Below are 19,647 nucleotides of genomic sequence, written 5' to 3' on the forward strand. Positions count from 1 at the left end.
TTCTGTGAGCAAGGTAAGTTGCAGGCATCCATTCACCTCCTCCCTGCCTCCGCTGCTGTCTGCACAGTACAGCAGCGGAGGCTGTGTGGATCCCCCGCCCAACCTCCATACGGGCCGCGGGATGCTGCGGTCGGGAGGTTTGGCTCCCCCACTGGTGTAAACTGGAGCTGGGTCGGATGACCCGGCGTACCCGTTTACACTGCCCTCTACCCAGGTCTGGCCAATGTTCTACATTGGTCAGGACCTGGGTAGAAGTCCCGTGTAAAGGGACACGGGTTAACCCCTTTTACACCGCTGCTGTGCCAGGAGGGAAAAACCCTGGTTTTTGCGGCAGTGTAAAGGGGTATAAATAACCAGGGCTTTCTGAGAGCAGCAAGTAACCAAGGCTTTCTGTGAGCGGCTAGTAAGTGGCCAGGGCTTTCATTCTGTGAGCAGCAAGTATAACCAGGGCTTTCTGTGAGCGGCTAGTAAGTAACCAGGGCTTTCTGTGTGCAGCTAATAAGTAATCAGGGCTTGCTTTCTGTGAGCAGCTAGTAATTGCTCCACGTCTGTTACAGGCTTGCTCTCCTGCAAGCTGTAACCCGGGGAAAGCGCTGTTTGTCCAGCAGCTGCCACTAGTTGCAGGATCCAGACTGACTGATCTGATCTCCGACTCAGCTTCCCCTCCTCTGACAGAGCCATGTCTCGGGTGCTGATCGTTGGCGCTGGCCTGACAGGAAGCCTGTGTGCCCACCTTCTGGGACAGGGGTTGGCGGCCAGCAGTAGCGGCAGACTGCAGCTTGTGGTGTGGGACAAAGCCAGGGGCGCAGGTAATGTGACTGCAGCGTCGCCTATGTAGGTCACTTACATAAGACGCTGGCTACAGGACAGCCATAAGTTTCCCTGGTGTCCTCGCTGTCTCCATACATCCCCGGCGGGTGCACATATAGTACACCTACTGTACACAGCACAGCAGATGGCCTGGCTCTGTCACTATTACCTTGGCTGGGGGACATCTGAGTCCCTGACCCTCAGTCCTAATGACATTGTCTCTAGGGTGGGCACAATCTGAGATGTGGGGGATGCCTGGAGACACCATGTAATGTGTATATTTGTTTAACAAAATATGTTTTTATTGAAGTATACTCAAAAACATCACAGAACACACCAGATAACATACACCTTGTTTGGATTTATATTTCTCAACTTCAGCACTCATTCTCTGTAACCCCTAACATGACTTAGGTGTTCCTTGTAACATAGTAGGGCCTTATTCTAGTTCACTCTTTCTGACAAAACCAGGGGGAAATGTAAAATGTGCAGAGAGAATTAGATTTGGGTGAGTTATTTTGTTTCTGTGCAGGGTAAATACTGGCTGCTTTATTTTTACACTGCAATATAGATCTCACTTTGATGTAAAACCCCACCCAAATCTAATTCTCTCTGCACAAGTTACACCTGTCTGTCCCCCTGCAGTGCACATGGTTTTATCCATCTAAGAAGGATTTTGTCAGAAAGAGTGAACTAGAATAAGGCCCATATTGCCAGTGGTCAGACTATAAACAGCTGTCAAGGTCTGTAACTCCACCTTATTGTTTTGTATATTTCTGTCCAAAGAAGAGTACACCAATTTTATAGGTATAGCAATAAATGGTAAATGACACTGAAATCCTCTATCCAGCTCCTTTCTCCTGTCAGAGAGCCGACAGTTCCTCTCCTCATCTTCACATTCGTACAACCAGCACTATTGGAAGTGGGGGCTAGGAAGGTGGAGGGAGCATAGCTAAGACCAGAGAGAGACACTGGCAGTAGGGATGGCCATCGACCATTGATGATTTGAAATCATCGATGGTTCATGCCCGACGTTGAATACTTTTGCAATGGATGGGGGAGAACCAGATGTTTCCCTCCATCGATGGAACAGCAAAACAATGGTTTGCTTTTTTTTTTTTTCTTCTTCTAAGTGCCGGGAAAATGGAGCATAGCTCCGCCCCTGACACCCATGAAGCCCCACCCCTCGTGTTTTGATTGGCCCAAACACAATGGATGACCATCGATATGTAAAAATATCGATGGTCATCCATTACATAGTTTAGCACTATCGATGGCCAGTTGCAGAATTGCCATCGATGGCAACGGTGGCCATCCCTAACTGGCAGCTAGCACTGCCCACCCGCCTCATCTATTAATGTAGGAGGCATGGCGCACACTGGGGACACGACTGTCAATCAAACAGGCATGCTTCCTGTACAGATTCTGGTGACTGGGCAAGGTGTTCCAGATCACTTTTAACTCCTGTGCCGCTGCACAATCCCTGCACCCAGGGCCCTACTGGGACCAGAAACCGGCCCTGGCATTTTGAGTACACAGGCCTACCTGCAGTAGGCGGGACCCTTGTGTGGCATCAGAAAAAGGAGGCATTAAACTTTATGGAACACACTGTAATGCCCATTACACATTATGGAACACACCGTAATGAACATGACAGAATATGACCCCCACAGGCTGCTGCCCCTGTATAATAACAGGACACAAGAGGCTTCTCCCCCTGTATAATAACAGGACACAACAGGCTCCCCCCCCCCTGTATTATAATAATAACTGGACCCCACATGCTGATCCCCTGTATAATAACAGCACACAACAGGTTGCTCCCCCTGTATAATAATAACAGGACCCCACAGGCTGCTCCCCCCTGTATAATTAATGGGACCCCACAGGCTGCTCCACCTGTATATTCACAGGACACCACAGGCTCCAGGCTCCCCTGTACAGTTTCGGTACTTGTGTAGTTCGTGCTACTTAGTGGCGTAACTATGAATTGGGCGCCCCCCCGCCGTTAATGGGGGGTGCCCCCCGCCGCACCCCCCGCCCGCGGCCTTACCTGTCTTGCTGGTCCCATCCCGGCTCCCTTGCTGGCTTCATTCTTCTGCTTGCAGTTACGATAAGAGATGGCTGAGATTAAGGAAAACATGGGTCTTAACCCCTTCCCGACATTGGACGTACATTTACGTCATGGTCGGGAAGTACTTCCCGACACATGGCATAAATGTACGTCATGTGTTTAAACTGTCACTGCGTCTAGAGACGCAGTGACAGTTAGGTGATGTCTGCTGTCCCTGACAGCAGACATCCCCCCTCGTCGCCCAGGGGGGGCAGGGGTGCCCCCCCCGGTCGGCGATCGCTGTGATTGGCTGTTCAAATGTGAACAGCCAATCACAGCTATTTCCGTGTTACCGGCGGCTATGCCGCTCGGTAACACAGAAATCGGTGGTGATCGGTGCAGCACCGATCACCACCGATCCGCAGACACCCCCTCCCACCCCCCCGGCAGCTCACCGTCCAGGGCGGCAGCAGCACCCGGCAGTCGCAGCCGGAGCGCACGCAGCGTGCGCTCCCCCCGCCCACCCCCGTACCCACAGCAGCAGCAGCAGCAGCAGCATCAGCTGCTAAAAATGAAATAAAATGAAAGCAGCTGAATTTTATATATATATATATATATATATATATATATATACACATGTGTATATGTGTGTGTGTATATATATGTGTGTATACATATATATATATATATATATATATATATACACACACATATATATATATATATATATATATATATATATATATATGTGTGTATATATATATATATATATATATATATATATATATATATATATATATATATATACACACACATATATACACATATATACATATACATACACACACACACACACACACACACACACACATATATATACATAGATATTCCCGACATATGACGTATATATACGTCATGGTCGGGAGGTACTTCCCGACCGAAGACGTATATATACGTCATGGTTTTACTGTCACCGCGTCTATAGACGCGGTGACAGTTTGGAGATGTCTGCTGTCCCTGACAGCAGACATCCCCCCTCGCGGCGATCGCTGCGATTGGCTGTTCAAATGTGAACAGCCAATTGCAGCGTTTTCTGTGTTACCGGCGGCTAAGCCGCTCGGTAACACAGTGATCGGTGCTGTACAGCACCGATCACCACCGATCGCCAGCCCCCCCCCCCCCCTCCCACCCGGCAGCCCCCCTCCCTCCCACCCACCCGGCTGCCGCAGCGCCAGCACCGCTCCCACCCCCCCGCCAGCCGCAGCGCCAGCCCCCATCCCAAAGCTGGTGACCAAAATGGGGTCACTTGTGGGGGGGTTCCACTGTATTGGTGCTTCGGGGGTCTTGCTAATGCGACATAGCACCCACCATTCATTCCACCACCAAAAATCACTCCTTCCCTTCTGAGTCCTGCCATGCACCCAACTGGCATTTTTTGGTCACATGTGAGGCATTGCCGTACTCGGGAGAAATTGGGGCACAGATTTTGGGGTGCTTTGTCTCCTTCATTCCTTGTGAAAATTAAAAATTTTGAGCCAGAACTGCATTTTTCTGTAAAAAATTACATTTTTTTACAGAAAAATGCAGTTCTGGCTCAAAATTTTTAATTTTTACAAGGTATGAAGGAGAAAAAGCACCCCAAAATCTGTGCCCCAATTTCTCCCGAGTACGGCAATGCCTCACATGTGACCAAAAAATACCAGTTGGGTGCATGGCAGGACTCAGAAGGGAAGGAGTGATTTTTGGATTTTGCAGCACAGATTCTGGTTGAATGACCCCCGAAACACCCATACAGTGGAACCCCCCCACAAGTGACCCCATTTTGCAAACTACACCCTTCAGGGAATTCATCAAGGGGTATAGTGTACATTTCAAACCCCCCGGGGTTTCACCAATTTTGATACAACTGAGCTGTGAAAATGAAAAATTTATTTTTTTCATTTTCACTGCCCAGTTGTACCACAATTGGTGAAACCCCTGGGGGTTTGAAATGTACACTATACCCCTTGATGAATTCCCTGAAGGGTGTAGTTTGCAAAATGGGGTCACTTGTGGGGGGGTACCTAACTTTTAGCATTTTATGGTGCCTAGAAACCTACATGGTGCCTAAAAAATAATCTCATAAAAAGGAGGCTCCAAAATCAAGTAGGTGCTCCTTCTATTATGAAGCCTGTGGTTTGGTCACCGTGCATACTAGGGCCACATATAGGATATTTATGAAAACCAAAGAATTGGGGGAATCAATTTTTAGTCACATTTCTCTAGTAAAATCTACTGTGTTCCTTAGAAAAATGTATTAAAATTGAAAATCCGAAAAAAAAATGAAATTTTGAAATTTCACCTACACTTTGTTTTAATTCCTGTGAAACACCTAAAGGGTTAACAAACTTCCAAAATGCTGTTTTGAATACTGTGAGGGGTGCAGTTTTTGAAATGGCATCATTTATGGGGGTGTCTCACATACAAGTCCCTCAAAGTCACATCATAACTGACCTGGTCCCTAAAAAAATCAGTGTTTGAAATTTTCTTGAAAATTTGAGAATTTGCTATTCATATTTTAAGCCTCCTAGTGTCCAAAAAAATGAAAATGAGGTTGAAATAATGATGGCAACATAAAGTAGACATATGGTCTATGTTAGTTATTCACTATTTTGAGTGGTAAGATTATTTGTCTCACAAGCAGAAAATTTAACATTTTGCAAATCGCAAAATTTTCCATTTTTTCACGATATTTTGGTATTTTTCACAAAAAAACACAGACTGTATCGACGAAAATTTACCACTAACTTGAAGTACAATGTGTCACGAAAAAACAATCTCAAAATCACTGGGATAAGTAAAAGCAAAAAAAAGTTATCCCCACTTAAGTGAGACATGTCAGAATTGAAAAAAAGGGCTCTGTCAGGAAGGCAAAAACAGGCTCTGTCGGGAAGGGGTTAAGAGCCCATTTCAAGTATTGTAAAGAGTCTGATAAGGAGAGGTAGAGAATTCCAGAGATAGGGAGCACAACTGGCAAAATCTTGCAGGCAGGAGTGAGAGGGAGTAACCAGTTGACAGGAGAGGTGGCATGCATTTGTGGAGTGTAAAGAGAGATAAAGTCAGAAATTTTCTGATATATTGGGGCAGTACGGATGGTGTAATGGTTGGCATTACTGCCTCACAGCACTGAGGTCATAGGTTCAATTCCCACCATGGCCCTAACTGTGCAGATTTTGTATATTCTCCCCATACTTGCTTGGGTTTCCTCTGGGTACTCCGGTTTCCTCCCACAATCCAAAAATATACTGGTAGGTTAATTGGCTCCCAACAAATTAACCCTAGAATGTATGTGTGTGCGCGTGTACATGTGGTAGGGAATATAGATTGTAAGCTCCACTGGGGCAGGGACTAATGTGAGTGTTCAAATATCCTCTGTAAAGCGCTGCGAAATATGTGTGCGCTATATAAGAAACTGTTAATAAATAAAAGCTATTAGCAGGGCACCCATTACGTAGTTTGCGTAGTGGTGTATTGAGAATACCAATACAGCACTATGCTAGCTACGTAAACTACGTAATTTACGTAACTGGAGCTGTGCTAATACACAATGGTTCATATCCCCACTATCCACGTCAAAACTCCAGTATCCACGTGGGTGTGGATGTAATTTTATAAAATTAACTCCACTCCCACGTGGATACTGGGGATATGACTTTGTTAGCATGTGTGTGTGTGTAATTGTTAGTGTGTGTGTAATGGGCTTTATACTTACCCGGTACTTATATGTTAGTTGGGCGCCCACTATAGTTAGTACGCTCATACCCCCACTATCCATGTCGGCATGGAGTTGATGTTATATAGTGTGGCGAGCGCAGCGAGGCGAGCGGACGTGGAAAACTAAGCAAATAGCTTAGTGGGAGCCCAACTAACATATAAGTACCACTTACTGTCTGTACTGGGCTGTGTGTGTGCATCGTCCATCGTCCACGATCCACGCTGATGGTGCCCCTCCTCCGGCAGTCACTTCCCGGCATACCCACCCCTCTGGCAGTCACTTCCCGGCGACAGCAACAGTCACTCCCCGGTGTCCCCTTCTCGGCGGCAGGGCTTGAGCAGAGTGTGGTCGGCCCGGCAGTCAGTCATCGACTGCCGGGCCCGGTGTCCCCTTCTCTGCAGCAGGGCTTGAGCGGAGTGTGGTCGGCCCGGCAGTCAGTCCCCGACAGCCACGCCGACCACACTCCGCCGCCCGCCCTTCAGTGCCGGAAGGACCTCGTCCCAGCTATGCTCAAGACCCGCCGCCCGCCCTTCAGAGCCGGGACCTCTTCACAGGTCAGCCTGGTCCCCATCACGTCACCCTAGCAGCCTCAGCCCGGTCCCCACCCCGTCACCCTAGCAGGGCGCCCGGCTACACTACGCTGACAACATAACCTAAGGTACGTTGTCAGCGTAGCGTAGCTGGGCACCCTGCTAATACATAAGTACCAAATCAAATAATAAAATATGTAAAGGGAAAAAAGGCCCCCATATGACGCATTATCGGGCGGATTGCGTCGCAACACATGTGATTTGCATGCGAAGCCATCTGCAAGCAGTACAAAATGTATGAGCAGCACACACTTTTTGTACTGTGCATTGCGATGCCCGTGGGAGCGTGCATCGCATCGCACGCTGCTATCGCAGTGTGTATGGGGTCCTTAAGAGAGGAATCGTGAGGGCTTTGAGATGTAACACCCCATGCAGCCTGTTGCAGCAAATTGTAGCATTGTTTTAAGGTAGGTGTAGCCACTTGTTCCTACCCTTGGGAATCTCCCAAGGGGAGAGGATCCAGCACAAAACAGTCTTCATTGGATGCTTTAACAAGACATTTTGGTCCATTTGGTGCCATGTGCCCCCCCCCCTCCCATATTTTCAGGAACATAAGGTGAACCATGGTGCCCATTGAAAGAACTTGCTATGATGCTCCATCATTAAAGCACACATTTTGAAATAAAGTCATACCCAGGAATCAAACCCATGACCTACTTTACAGTCAGATCACTTACTCCTGTAGGTATTTGCTCCTGTATAGGAAATATGAGAGAATTTTGAAATGTGTGCTTTAAATAAAGGAATGTGTGCCTGACGGTGCTTAGGGATGTCAGGTGGAGATGGGGTCAGCCAGGTGATTCTGGGGATTAAAGAGAAGGAAGTTGCAAGTTTGTTGGAATAAAACAGAAAATTAACAGAGGCTACCCCCTGTTGTGCCATGTTGTGCCACATGGTGCACCACCCTAGTTATGGCCATGCTGCGCTTCTTTGGAGTCAGATACATATGTATGTGCCATAGAAATGCACATACTGTATTACCCTTACCTTATGCTGGAAGCATTATACTGCTAGTTGACCATTGAAGAGGAGAAGTTTATTTGCCAAGGCTACAAAATTAACAATGCCATGGTAAAAAGAAGTGATACAGATTGTTCAACTAAGCACATATGGTGCAATTGCAGCCATAATCGCCGGGGACAAGGACGCAGATCGACCATATCCCTGTGCCCTGGGGTGGTTGCTGGTTGAAGGAGCATGCTCCTGTGACCAGCGTCTTCCCCTGTCAGAGAGTCTCACTTTTATCAGTGACCATCTCTGGTCGCTAATGAAAATGGGACACTGAGCAATATATTGTTCAGCGATCATATTGCTCCATGTGTACGGAGCTTTACTGTATGATAAAGAATTCAGCATGAATATGCAGGAGATAGTTGTGCTGGTGGTGTGGATAGTAAAAGGGGGACACGGGGTCCCTTCTTCTGTTTCTTTACCATGGAAGTTGTGTGTACAGTACTGCAGTGAATGTGATCCTGTGCTTATCCTCTAATAATGTATTGTTCTACAGTATGTATTGTATTGCAGCTGAGAACAATAGACCTTGGCTCACCATGGCTATCCAGAGAAGGCTAGTTAAAGAAGGCTCAAACTTGCTTCCATGACCCATTTTTTGTAGTGGCTGGACCGCATTTTGGGCCCCTGGGACCCCCACTCAGTTGGGATTGGGGGTTTTAGTGGCCGTGAACTTAATCTGGACCCAATCAAGCCACCTCGCATTGGTTTCATCCAAATCAGACAAACAAACACAGACAGACAAATAACAGATGACAAATATGTAAGAGATATCTTTGAGCCCAACACTATAGTGCTCAATTATGTTTTACGTATATAAGTTTCTCAGGGGACCTATTATAGCATTTAAAGGCCGTGGTGCAAATCCATGGATTGCTGCACAAAGACACAACATCGATCATACATTTGTGTAACCGCTGGTGCCAGTTAAACTAAACCTTTCAATGCGGTCCCTGTTACTGACACAGCGTGGTAGGCCCTATGAGGATAGCCACCCACCCAGACACCCTTTCAAATGTCATGGATATCGATGAAATTCCGATATGTATCCAGTAAAAATTGGGGTATGCATTTGAGTAAAAAATTGGGCACTTGTGTCTGATATTCTACTTTTGTCCACCTCTAAACCATCCCCTGTATGTATAAATGTGTACATTTAGAAAGCGGATACACTTATACTTTAATCTAGACCTTTTGACCTTAGGGTTTTTAATTTACCAATCCAGATTGCCTCTTACATTCTTCCTCTAACATCCTCTTATATTCTGAATCGCTGTTAGCCAGCTGTGCGTGGGCTATGTTTTACTGCCGAAGCTCCGAGTACAGAAGAGTTGTCTGACTGTAGTAAAGTCACATGATCAGCAGGACAGTTTTCCAGAAAATCACGCTTCTACTGTACATGTTATTTTACATGTTCATGATTTTTGTGGATATAAAGGGATTCTGCCAGGGCCTGATTAAAGGTTCCAGGTGCCCTAGGCTAATACACATGTAGCTCTCACTTGTAATGCTGCTAAACACACGTGTATGGGCACTCAGGGACCCGCCAGTCATACTGCCCATCTACATGTAATGAAGGTTATGCAACTGGCTTGTAGGATCTAATACTTTCGGCTGCCCAGCTGGCGCTGTAGCACAATGTACACAAAGTAATGGTTCCATCAGTAAGTTACATTGACACAGCCATCTGGTAGTCACCATAAAAACTTTACACCCCCCCCCCCCCCCCCCACACACACACACACACACACCACAGTACATCGGGACGGGTGACAGCTAAGAAGCATGGCATAAATTAGTACTCAATTTTACTCCTCAGATGTCACCGAAAATCGCCCACCCCTGTCCTGGCGCCATAGGCTGCAGCCTAATCAGCCTATTGGTTAATCAAGCACTGCATTCTATGTTGGACAGATGGGCATGTAGTACATTTAATAATAATTACATTTGTAAAAGCTTATTAATGTAGTTTTGACTTTATACAGGATAAAAGATCCCACGGAGTTTACATGAGATTTATTGCATGTAAACTCCTGGTGAGCTGTGGTGGGGTGGGCAGCTGTGATTTGCTTGGCTTAGTCCGGGCAGCTGGTAGCGGCGGGGTTTGGGCAGCTGGTAGCAGCAGGTGCAGTGGGACGGGAAGTGGCTGCTGAATTAAAAAATATTTTTTCAAAAGACTGGCTGGTCGGTTATAGGCTGAGATGATTCTCTCAGCCAATCAGCGGCCTCCTATCTGATTGCTGAGAGAATTCTTTCAGCCAAACAGCGGCTGGTTAGTCTTTAAAAAAAAAAGTTAATTTAAAAATCCACCAGGCACCTGCCTTTACCAGCTCCCTGGACCCCGCCACTGTCTGAATCCCACCGCTATCAGCTCCCCATCGCTACTAGCTGCCCTCCCTGTGGCACCTGCCACTATCCACCTCTGCACAAAGGTGTGTGCCAGCAGTGCTTCACAGCTGGCACACACCTATGGATCGGATCCAACACAACAGGGTCTGATCCGATGCGCACGGGACAACGCTTTGGGTTGGAGGGGATGTCGAACACATCAGATTTGGGAAGATTACTCGGCCTGATCCATCGGGATCAGGTGAAATCTGCCCAATCTTACTAGTGTATGGAGGCCTTAAGATTTGGGGGAGTTATTTTTATTTCTGTGCAGGGTAAATATTGACTGTTTTATTCTTACACTGCAATTTAGATTTCAGTTTGGACACACCTCGCACAAATCTTACATCTGACCCACCTGCAGGGCAGCATGGTTTTGTCCATCTGCAAAAATTGCAGCCTTGCTAACAGGTCTGAATCAGGCAGAAAATTCCATTCTAAAAGCATGTACTGTATATGACATTGACACTTTGCAATCTGTAATGTAACCATTGGTCCCTTAAATGTCTGTGCATTTAGTGCCTGCTTACTGAGCTGAGAGCAGTTCATCTACTCATCCAGGTCAGTGGCTTCGGGCTTGAAACCAATTTGCAAAAATGTTACAGCATGAAGGGAGCCAAGAGCCTATCTGTGTAGCTATTAATGTAAAGAAAATGATTGGACGTGGCTGTGGGAAGTGTCCTGCCGTGACCCTGTTTGGGAGCACTTGAGGTTAAATTTGCCACTTTTAGAAAAAATAAATCAATGTTTTGTTTTAATATTTATGCTGCTCTTATTACTGACCATTTAGGAGGGCGCATGTCAACAAGCCGATCTCCTACGGATCCAAATTGTACAGCTGACCTGGGAGCCCAGTACATCACCGTCACACCGGAGTACGCTCACAAACACAAAACGTGAGACTTCATTTTTTAAAAACCAAAACGGGGTATTGTGTAATTATAGGGTCAACAGAGAAGCAAAACTGTAAAAGCATTTTTATTTGTAAACAGACATATACTCATTTATTATAAATGTTACATTGGGGAATAGAGGGCCTGATTCATATTGGTTTTAGCACTGCTGGGTACTTGTTTCCTAGCACGGGGCCCAGATTTTCTACGTACGCTAACGTAGTGAAATCGCACCGCATGGTACGTTTTTACTGTACGATGTGTGTGATGCAATGCGATTTCATGCCCTCCTGTCAGTGAAAACTCCAGAGGCGCCAAGACGACATAACCACAGCTACAGGAACCATTTTAGGTGCACAGTGTGGAACGCGTCCTCCGACCTTTTCATACCCCCACTATCCACGTCGGCGTGGAGTTGATTTTAGATAGTGTGGTGAGTGCAGCGAGCCACCGAGCCCGAAGCGTGGCGAGCAGATGCGGATTACTTTACATGTATTCCGCGTCCGCTCGCCATGCTTCGGGCTCGGGGGCTCGCTGCGCTCGCCACACTATCTGAAATCAACTCCATACCGACGTGGAGAGTGGGGGTATGAAAAGGTCGGAGGACGCGTTCCGCTGCGCTCGCCTCGCTTCGGGATGGCGTGGATACTGGGGTTGATGCTAACTATGCACACATCATATCACATCTCATTGTAAGCACCCATCACATCTCATAGCATGGGTGCTTGTACAATGTAATATCGCATCGCATCGCATCACATTTGGTGCCATGCGATCCTATGATCCTTTACGATATTTCATTGTATAAGCACTCCTGTGCAGTTAACATGGACATCGCATCGCACAGCACTATAGACGGTACGCGATGCGATGCAATTTCCCTACGCAGAATAGTGCACTAAGCTATTTGCGTAGTGGGCGCCCTGATAGGAAACAAGTACCCTCTGCTGCTATGTCCGTGTACGCAGCAGCATTGATAACGTATGCTAGTGCAGCAGGAAGCGTCTGAGGGTAAATAGACGGCTCCTGCATACATGTGTGATCTTCTGCTGATGGATACGGTCATTAGGTTGACCCTATTAAGGTCGACCACTGAAGGCCTTGGGTCAACACCTGACATAGGTCAACATGGGTAAGGTCCACAGAGCGGAGGGCAGGGCAGGTATTGGTTTAGCTATATTTATTTCCAACATGAGCCTATGTTAAATTAATTAAAATTGATTGCACCTCTTGTGGTGAAAAGATGGTGATGTTCTAATGGCTAACGTTTGCTTTTCTCACTCAGGTTTCATGATGAGCTGGTGGCTAAAGGCATCTGTATACCATTAAGTTCTGCAGTAGAAGGCATGGCGATGAAAGAAGGCTCTTATAACTTGGTTACGCCTAAGGGAGTTTCTTCCATTGTAAAACACTACCTCAACCAGTCCGGTATTACAGCTCGTTTCATATTATTTATGCAGTATTATGTATTTGACAATAAGATCCTTAACCATAGATAAAAAAAATAAACAATGACTAAAATCTTTGGTTTCCTTATCAAATGTAACACAACTTAGCACTGCTCTCTCATTGGCCGCTGTCGGCTATCACAGGGGTGGCCAAACCGGTCCTCGAGATCTACCAACGGTCCACGTTTTCCAAATCACCTATCTGGTGCACAGCTGTAGTCATTACTAACTGTCACATTTTCAAACCAGCTGCATTCATTCCTACTATAGATCTACAGGTTGCCTGGAAAACATGCACCGTTGGTAGATCTTGAGGACAGGTTTGACCACCTCCCGCCGGGTGTTCCGGGGCACCCGGCGGGAGAGTTCAGCAACTGTCACATTTTCCAAAGCACAATGGTGATGAATTGCCAGACATAATGGCAATATTCTGCGCCAGGCTCAGGCAACAGCATCATAGAAATGTGTCACTCATAAAAGTCATCCTTCTGCTATCAATATAATATTATAATGGGATATGGTCTTTAGGTCGACATACATTGGGCAACCACTGTAGGTCAACATGGCTTAGGTTGACACATGAAATATGGCTAGGGTCAACAGGGTTGGAAGTCAACACAAGCATTAGGTCAACAATTGGAAGATCCAGAGTCAAAAGGTGGACATGAGTTTTTCATGTTTTTCTTCAGGCGGTATTTCATGCCCTACCATTATCTACGGCAGTGATTTTCCACCTTATTACCTTGCGGCACACTAAATAAGATTTTAAAGTTGCCAAGGCACACCATGAGATCCCCACAGGGCAAAACACATTGGCCCCCACAGGAAAATACCAAACCTATTTGCCCCATATAAAAAAACAATCACATTGGTCCCCACAGGTAACAAAAGTAAAATGCATTGGCCCTTTACATGGAAAGAAGAGACCAGTAAATAACAGTTGGACTGGTGGTGGCTGTAAACTGGTTTGGGCATCTCTAGATCTGGGGGCACACTTGAGAACAGCTCAAGGCACACTAGTGTGCCACGGCACAGTGGTTGAAAAACACTGCTCTACGGCATGGTGAGAGAATAAAATAATGTGCTGAGCGCAGCATGGCGAGCTCAGTGGTACACTTTGACGGTGTCCATGTCAACAATTATGACATTCGGGGCAAAAAACACGGTAAACTCATGTCGACCTTTAGGCAGTCAATCTTCCCATTGTTGACCTAATGCTGTCGACCTTCAAGCCATGTCGACCTCAACTTATTTCATGTGTACACCTAAGAAATGTCGACCTAATATGGGTCGAACCATACCCATTATAATACAATAATATGTATATAATAATAGTATTGAAAATACCTGTACAGTATTCAGTGGGGAGGATATTGGAATTTGCTATGCTTTTTGTTAGTGGGAGTGACTCCTATTAAACCCTTTTTGAGGGTCCATTTTGAATTACCATAGCGGACATAGGTGTAGATCAGGCATTCCCAACCACGGTCCTCAAGGCACACCAACAGTGCAGGTTTTAGTGATATCCAGGCTTCAGCACAGATGGTTTAATCAGAATCCCTCAGATACTAATTAAGTCACCTGTGCTCAAGCCTGGATATCTACAAAACCTGCACTGTTGGTGTGCCTTGAGGACCGTGGCTGGGAATGCCTGGTGTAGATGTATGAAGCAGTGATAAGGGAGAAGTTATAAGGTGCCTGGTACTTTATCACCGGCCAATCAGATTCTAACTTTTCCTTTTTAAACCCAGCCTGTAATTTAACAGCCAGGAGCTGATTGGCCGGTGATAAAGCACTAGGAACTTTATCACTTCTCCTCCCTTATCACTGCTTCATACATCTACCCTATAGTCCCCAAGTTCAGTTTGATGAACCAGGATTGCCCTTTTTTTTTCTTCAATACATTTTCCAAGTTTCCTCTCTTCAGCTGTTTGCATAAAGCTATATGCTGTTTAATAATTTGTACCATTTACTTTATGGGAGAAATATTTTCCATGTTACATTTTAATGTGCAAAAGAAGCATATGCCAAATTAAGTGAGTCAGCAGTGCTAATTTTCTCCAGTGCCCTTTGCAAAGTATCACTTTACTATTTAGGACACTTATTAAAAATGCTGTCAAAGTTTATTGACAACTCTTTGCCAATTGTAAGCTTTACTTATTGGCTTTATAGCATTGTTACATCAGGTGGAAGTCTTGGCAGAGAGAATCTTTCACAGATTAGGATCAATTACTTTTTTTCTTCTATTAAAGATCAGTTTTTACTAAAAAAATATATGTAAGTAATGTTGCTTAGGTGAGGTGTGGTGGTGTTACCAGGTCAATAGCTCCGTTACTTCCACCTCAGGGAAAAAAGACTCTCCGCATCTGAGGTTATAACTCATAGGTATGTATAATGTCAATGGGGGGTATTCAATGCTGTGGGCGAGCGGCGACAGCGAGCAGAGCTTCCTGCTCGCTGTCACCACTCACCCTGTCAGTATTCAACGCAGCCCCCCTCATACTCCAATTCCCCCTTGCTCCATTTTTTGAGCGAGGGGGAATTGGCGTATGCGGCTCCTGAACCAGCGAGACTCGCGGCTAAATACAGCGAGTTTTCTGCATTAGCCGCGGGTCTCGCTGTTTTGGGGAAATTTTCGCTGTCCTGTGACGGCGAGGATTTCCCCAGAACATTGAATAGAGCGAGCGGCCGGCCGGCGCGGGGGTTAAACAGCTAGGATCGCTGGTTTTCTGCAATCCTCGCTGTTTAACCCCCTCGCCGGCCGCATTGAATACCTGCCAATGTATGGAAGCCGGTAATATTATACATGGGCGAATGAAAAGGATGCGCAGCAGGTCAACTTTTCTCATACATTTTATTATAGTTTTTCTACGGTCACTATACTGTACCTATGATTTAAGAAATACTAGGGCATAGATCACTTCAGTACATCAGTGCAGTGAATCAGTTTTATATCCAAGACATCATAAGGCTTTTTGGATGATGACACGTTACCTTTGTCTTCAGAGCTAACACTCCCTTCCTTCGGCATTCTGTCTCCTTCCACTTCTGGCTTAATTAAAAAGCACCAGGGGGGGACAGATGTAACCTGTGCCGAGAGAGTTAGATTTGGTGAGTTATTTTGTTTCTGTGCAGGGAAAATAATGACTGCTTTATTTCTACACTGCAATATAGATCTCACTTTGAAGAAAAACCCCACCCAAATCTAATTCTATCTGCACATGTTATATCTACCCCACCTGCAGTTCACATGGTTTTGTCCATTTGAGAAGGAATTTGCCTCTAAGAGTGAACCAGAATAAGGCCCTTAATGCATAGATTTGCCTGAACGCAGATTCAGATTGACCACATCCGCATTCTTGGTTTCATTGTCATCCATGTACACCAGCTAATGAGCTGTCTGAAAACAGGCACAATTATACATATGTATGTGAAAGAAAGACTTTCGTTTTGCGCTATTGTCAGCAGCTACTCTATAAGACCTCCCTGTTAGTGGAGGTCAACATCGATAGAAATGTGCACAATTATACATATGTACAACTCTGAGTAGCCCACAAGTCCATAGACAGGCCCTCAGCACTCCCTTGTTTAACATTTCCTATGTGTGAACACCTCATTACCACACAGATACAGTTAGCAGTATTCAATGCTCCGGCGAGCACAGCACAGAGTTCTCCATTTTTCGTTCGCTGTGCATTCTCCATTTTTTCTACCCCTCGCCATGCCTCCTGTTCACCCTATTGAACGTGTCAGTTGCTCGCGCCCGTGACGGCGAGCGTTGACCAATGCGGCGTACGAGAAGTTAATGGTCCCTTTTGTATGCAGTGTTCAAATATTGCAGAGATATGCAGAAAAAAGCAAATTATCCTTTAAAAACTATTCCAAAGCAGCTAAATGTGTGTGAAAATCTGTGTATCTCCAAACAAACTAGTGAGGAAGGAGAGGTGAATCATGGGTAGAATATACAGTGAGAGAAAATGCATCATGGGGGGGGGTAAAAAAATGACCACAAAAAATACAAATATATTAATGTGACACTTCTAAAGTAAAAAAATAATATAGCTCTTTCAAATAATAAAAAATAGACTTGCAGACACCAAAAAGAAAATATATATATTTTTTGGTAACTATGTAGCATAAGAAAGCAACAGCGATGACCAAGCGGCGAACAGGGCAAAGTTCTCTGGGGTTTTTTGGTGAACCGGGAGCGCTGAATAGGGCGAGGAACATTTTTGGAGAGAGGACTGGCCTTCTCACACAAAAAAAAGCGAACCTCGCCTAAATAAAAAGCAAAATGGGAGCATTGAATACTGCCCAGTGACTGAAATGCAGACGGCCCCATCATCATCATCCATACTTGTGTATGCAAGGCTACATAGTATGCATAGAGTGTATTTTTAAAACAAACTTGCTTTTAACTCTGTATTAGCCCCTTTGTCTGATTAGTAGTAGGGGCATTTTAATCTGTTTCCATCTAAGTAAATGTTAACTATCCCTCCCACTCTAAGCAGGTGCTGATGTCTATTACGAGAGACACGTCACACACATAAACCTTCGAGATTCAAGATGGGAGGTGTGCAGGAAGTCTGGGTCCCCTGAAGCCTTTGATGTTGTGGTTCTTACTATGCCAGTCCCACAGATTCTACAGCTGGAAGGCGATATTAGGAACTGTAAGTCCTATTTATTCTCATAAGCCTTATACACATAACTATTACATCCAAGCACTCACTGCATAGCAGCCAGACCTAGTAGTAAAAGCTTTCTGACACTGGGCATCAATGTCTGTGTTGTCTGCAGTGCTCATGACCGTAGGCACTGTGTGCAGTTAAGTAATAGAGGTGTAAGTGATTTTGTCAAAATAGGTGTGAAAATTGTCAAGCACACATATTTATTCATCCTAATGACCTGTAATGTTTGCCTTATAAAGGAAATATAATATTGTTTTACACAACATTTTTTTTATTTGCATTTATATAACAAATGTGACCGATGCTGGCATTTTTCTCTCAGAGATGTTGGCACGCAAAGGGTTAAGTACATAGTAAACGGTGCTACTTAGAAGCTTTGAACAATATTTTTAAAGCAAAGCACAAAATTGTGTATGTTCTGGTTTTAAGGCGTTCCTGTACAAGACCTACATTTAAATGGTTCTGCTATTATTTTGTTCTGTCTGTAATGTGGGATAGAGGTGAACATGCTAATATTTTTTTTTTTTAAAGTCAGTATTTTTATTGAAGGTTTTCAAAAAGAAAGAAACGAAATTAGCAACATAGGGCCTGATTCGGGATCTGTCGTAATAAGCATTACAGCAGTGCTTACTTATGGCAAATGTAGCAGAAGCGCCTGGTGCAGTATAACTAGGCACCTCCTGCATGGATGTGGGATCCACTGCTTTGGATCACTCTGTGACACCATCTACTGGCTGAGTAACCTTTAGGCTATGCAGGCAGACTGGCTCCACCTCGTAAGAGAGGCCAGGAAGATGGAGACCCTGGCCTTGCCTCTATTTTATGACATGGAGCCCATTGTCTCCTCCGACCCCCCACCCAGAAACGGCTGTACACTGTCAATTACCTGATGTCTGCAGCCGCCTTGCAAGTGAAAATGTAGGACCCATATTGTACATGCGCAGTACAGGTACTGTACATTTGCAGTGTACTGAACATCATGCACATGTGCAGTGTACCCAATATCAGTGCACTGTGTGACTTCCAGATTAGAGACCAGACCTGATTCTGTATATCTGGTATGAACACATACATAACAAGCAGTCATAACAAGAGAAAAACATGCAATAGTAACTGCACCAGTATTTGTCAAATGTATGTTTTACTTAAACACATAAATAAATACATAGATATATATCTATGTAGATATATATGAATATATATATATATATATATATATATTTAAAATAATTCTGCAGATTCAATTTAAATAAATTGTAAAATAAGAAAAAGTTATTTTTCTGATACAGTTATCGGGGGGGGGGGGGGGGAGGGGGGAGAGAGTATTTTTATGCTGGTGTTATAATTTGGACTTGGTACTACATTTGCACAAGTGAACTGCTGTTTGTTAAAATCTCTGAAGAGGGCTTCTGATTTGCAGTGTGCCAACTCGGGTTGGCTGTTGGGTGGCAATGCCTGGGTGACTCACTGCAACTGGTCAGTGTCCCTTGTGCACAGGTATCTGGGCAGTCAGATTGCTGTCAAGCAGCCTTTCTCTCTATCAATTTGGTGTCTGACTGAACTGATTCAGTGGTCTGTGATTGGAGCCCTCAGCATTGTGGCACAAGCCAGCAGCAAACACTGACTGGAGATCTCTGAAGAGAATGGCAGCAAGAACAAAGGGCACTAGGCGGCACTCCTCAGAATTGTCATTTGTATTAAACGTGCAATACATAAAACCCCATCAAAGATGTCATCAAACCGTTTAAAGGCAAGCAAGCCTTTTTTATTTAGGCAGAAGTAAGGTACAAAAAAATTCAGTATATGATATGTGGCAGAAGTAAGGTGCAACTAAAATAGAGGGGGTGATTCAGGTTAATTTGCAAAGCACATTTGGTTTGCTAATGGATAAAACCAAGTGCGCTGCAGGTGGGGCAGATGTGAGAGAGTAAGATTTGGGTGAGTTATTTTGTTTCTGTCCAGGGTAAATCCTGACTGCTTTACTTTTTCACTGCAATATAGATACCAGTTTG

General features: G+C 45.0%; 1 protein-coding gene across 2 annotated transcripts in view; it reads left to right on the forward strand.

The window, feature by feature from the left end:
- The first annotated feature begins 554 nt into the window (after positions 1–554).
- Positions 555–19,647, forward strand: part of RNLS (renalase, FAD dependent amine oxidase) — a 177,760-nt gene continuing 158,667 nt past the window's right edge. The window contains exons 1-4 of one of the 2 annotated variants that reach the window (XM_083149055.1): positions 555–809; positions 11,397–11,502; positions 12,785–12,927; positions 17,456–17,617. In XM_083149055.1, coding sequence (XP_083005181.1) covers positions 680–809; positions 11,397–11,502; positions 12,785–12,927; positions 17,456–17,617 — 541 coding nt within the window. In that variant the 5' untranslated portion in view covers positions 555–679. The remainder of the gene's footprint in view (positions 810–11,396; positions 11,503–12,784; positions 12,928–17,455; positions 17,618–19,647) is intronic. The other variant, XM_083149056.1, reaches the window with a different exon arrangement.

This window comes from Crinia signifera, chromosome 6, assembly GCF_055691185.1.
Source record: "Crinia signifera chromosome 6, ASM5569118v1, whole genome shotgun sequence".
In the NCBI taxonomy this organism is placed as follows: Eukaryota; Metazoa; Chordata; class Amphibia; order Anura; family Myobatrachidae; genus Crinia; species Crinia signifera.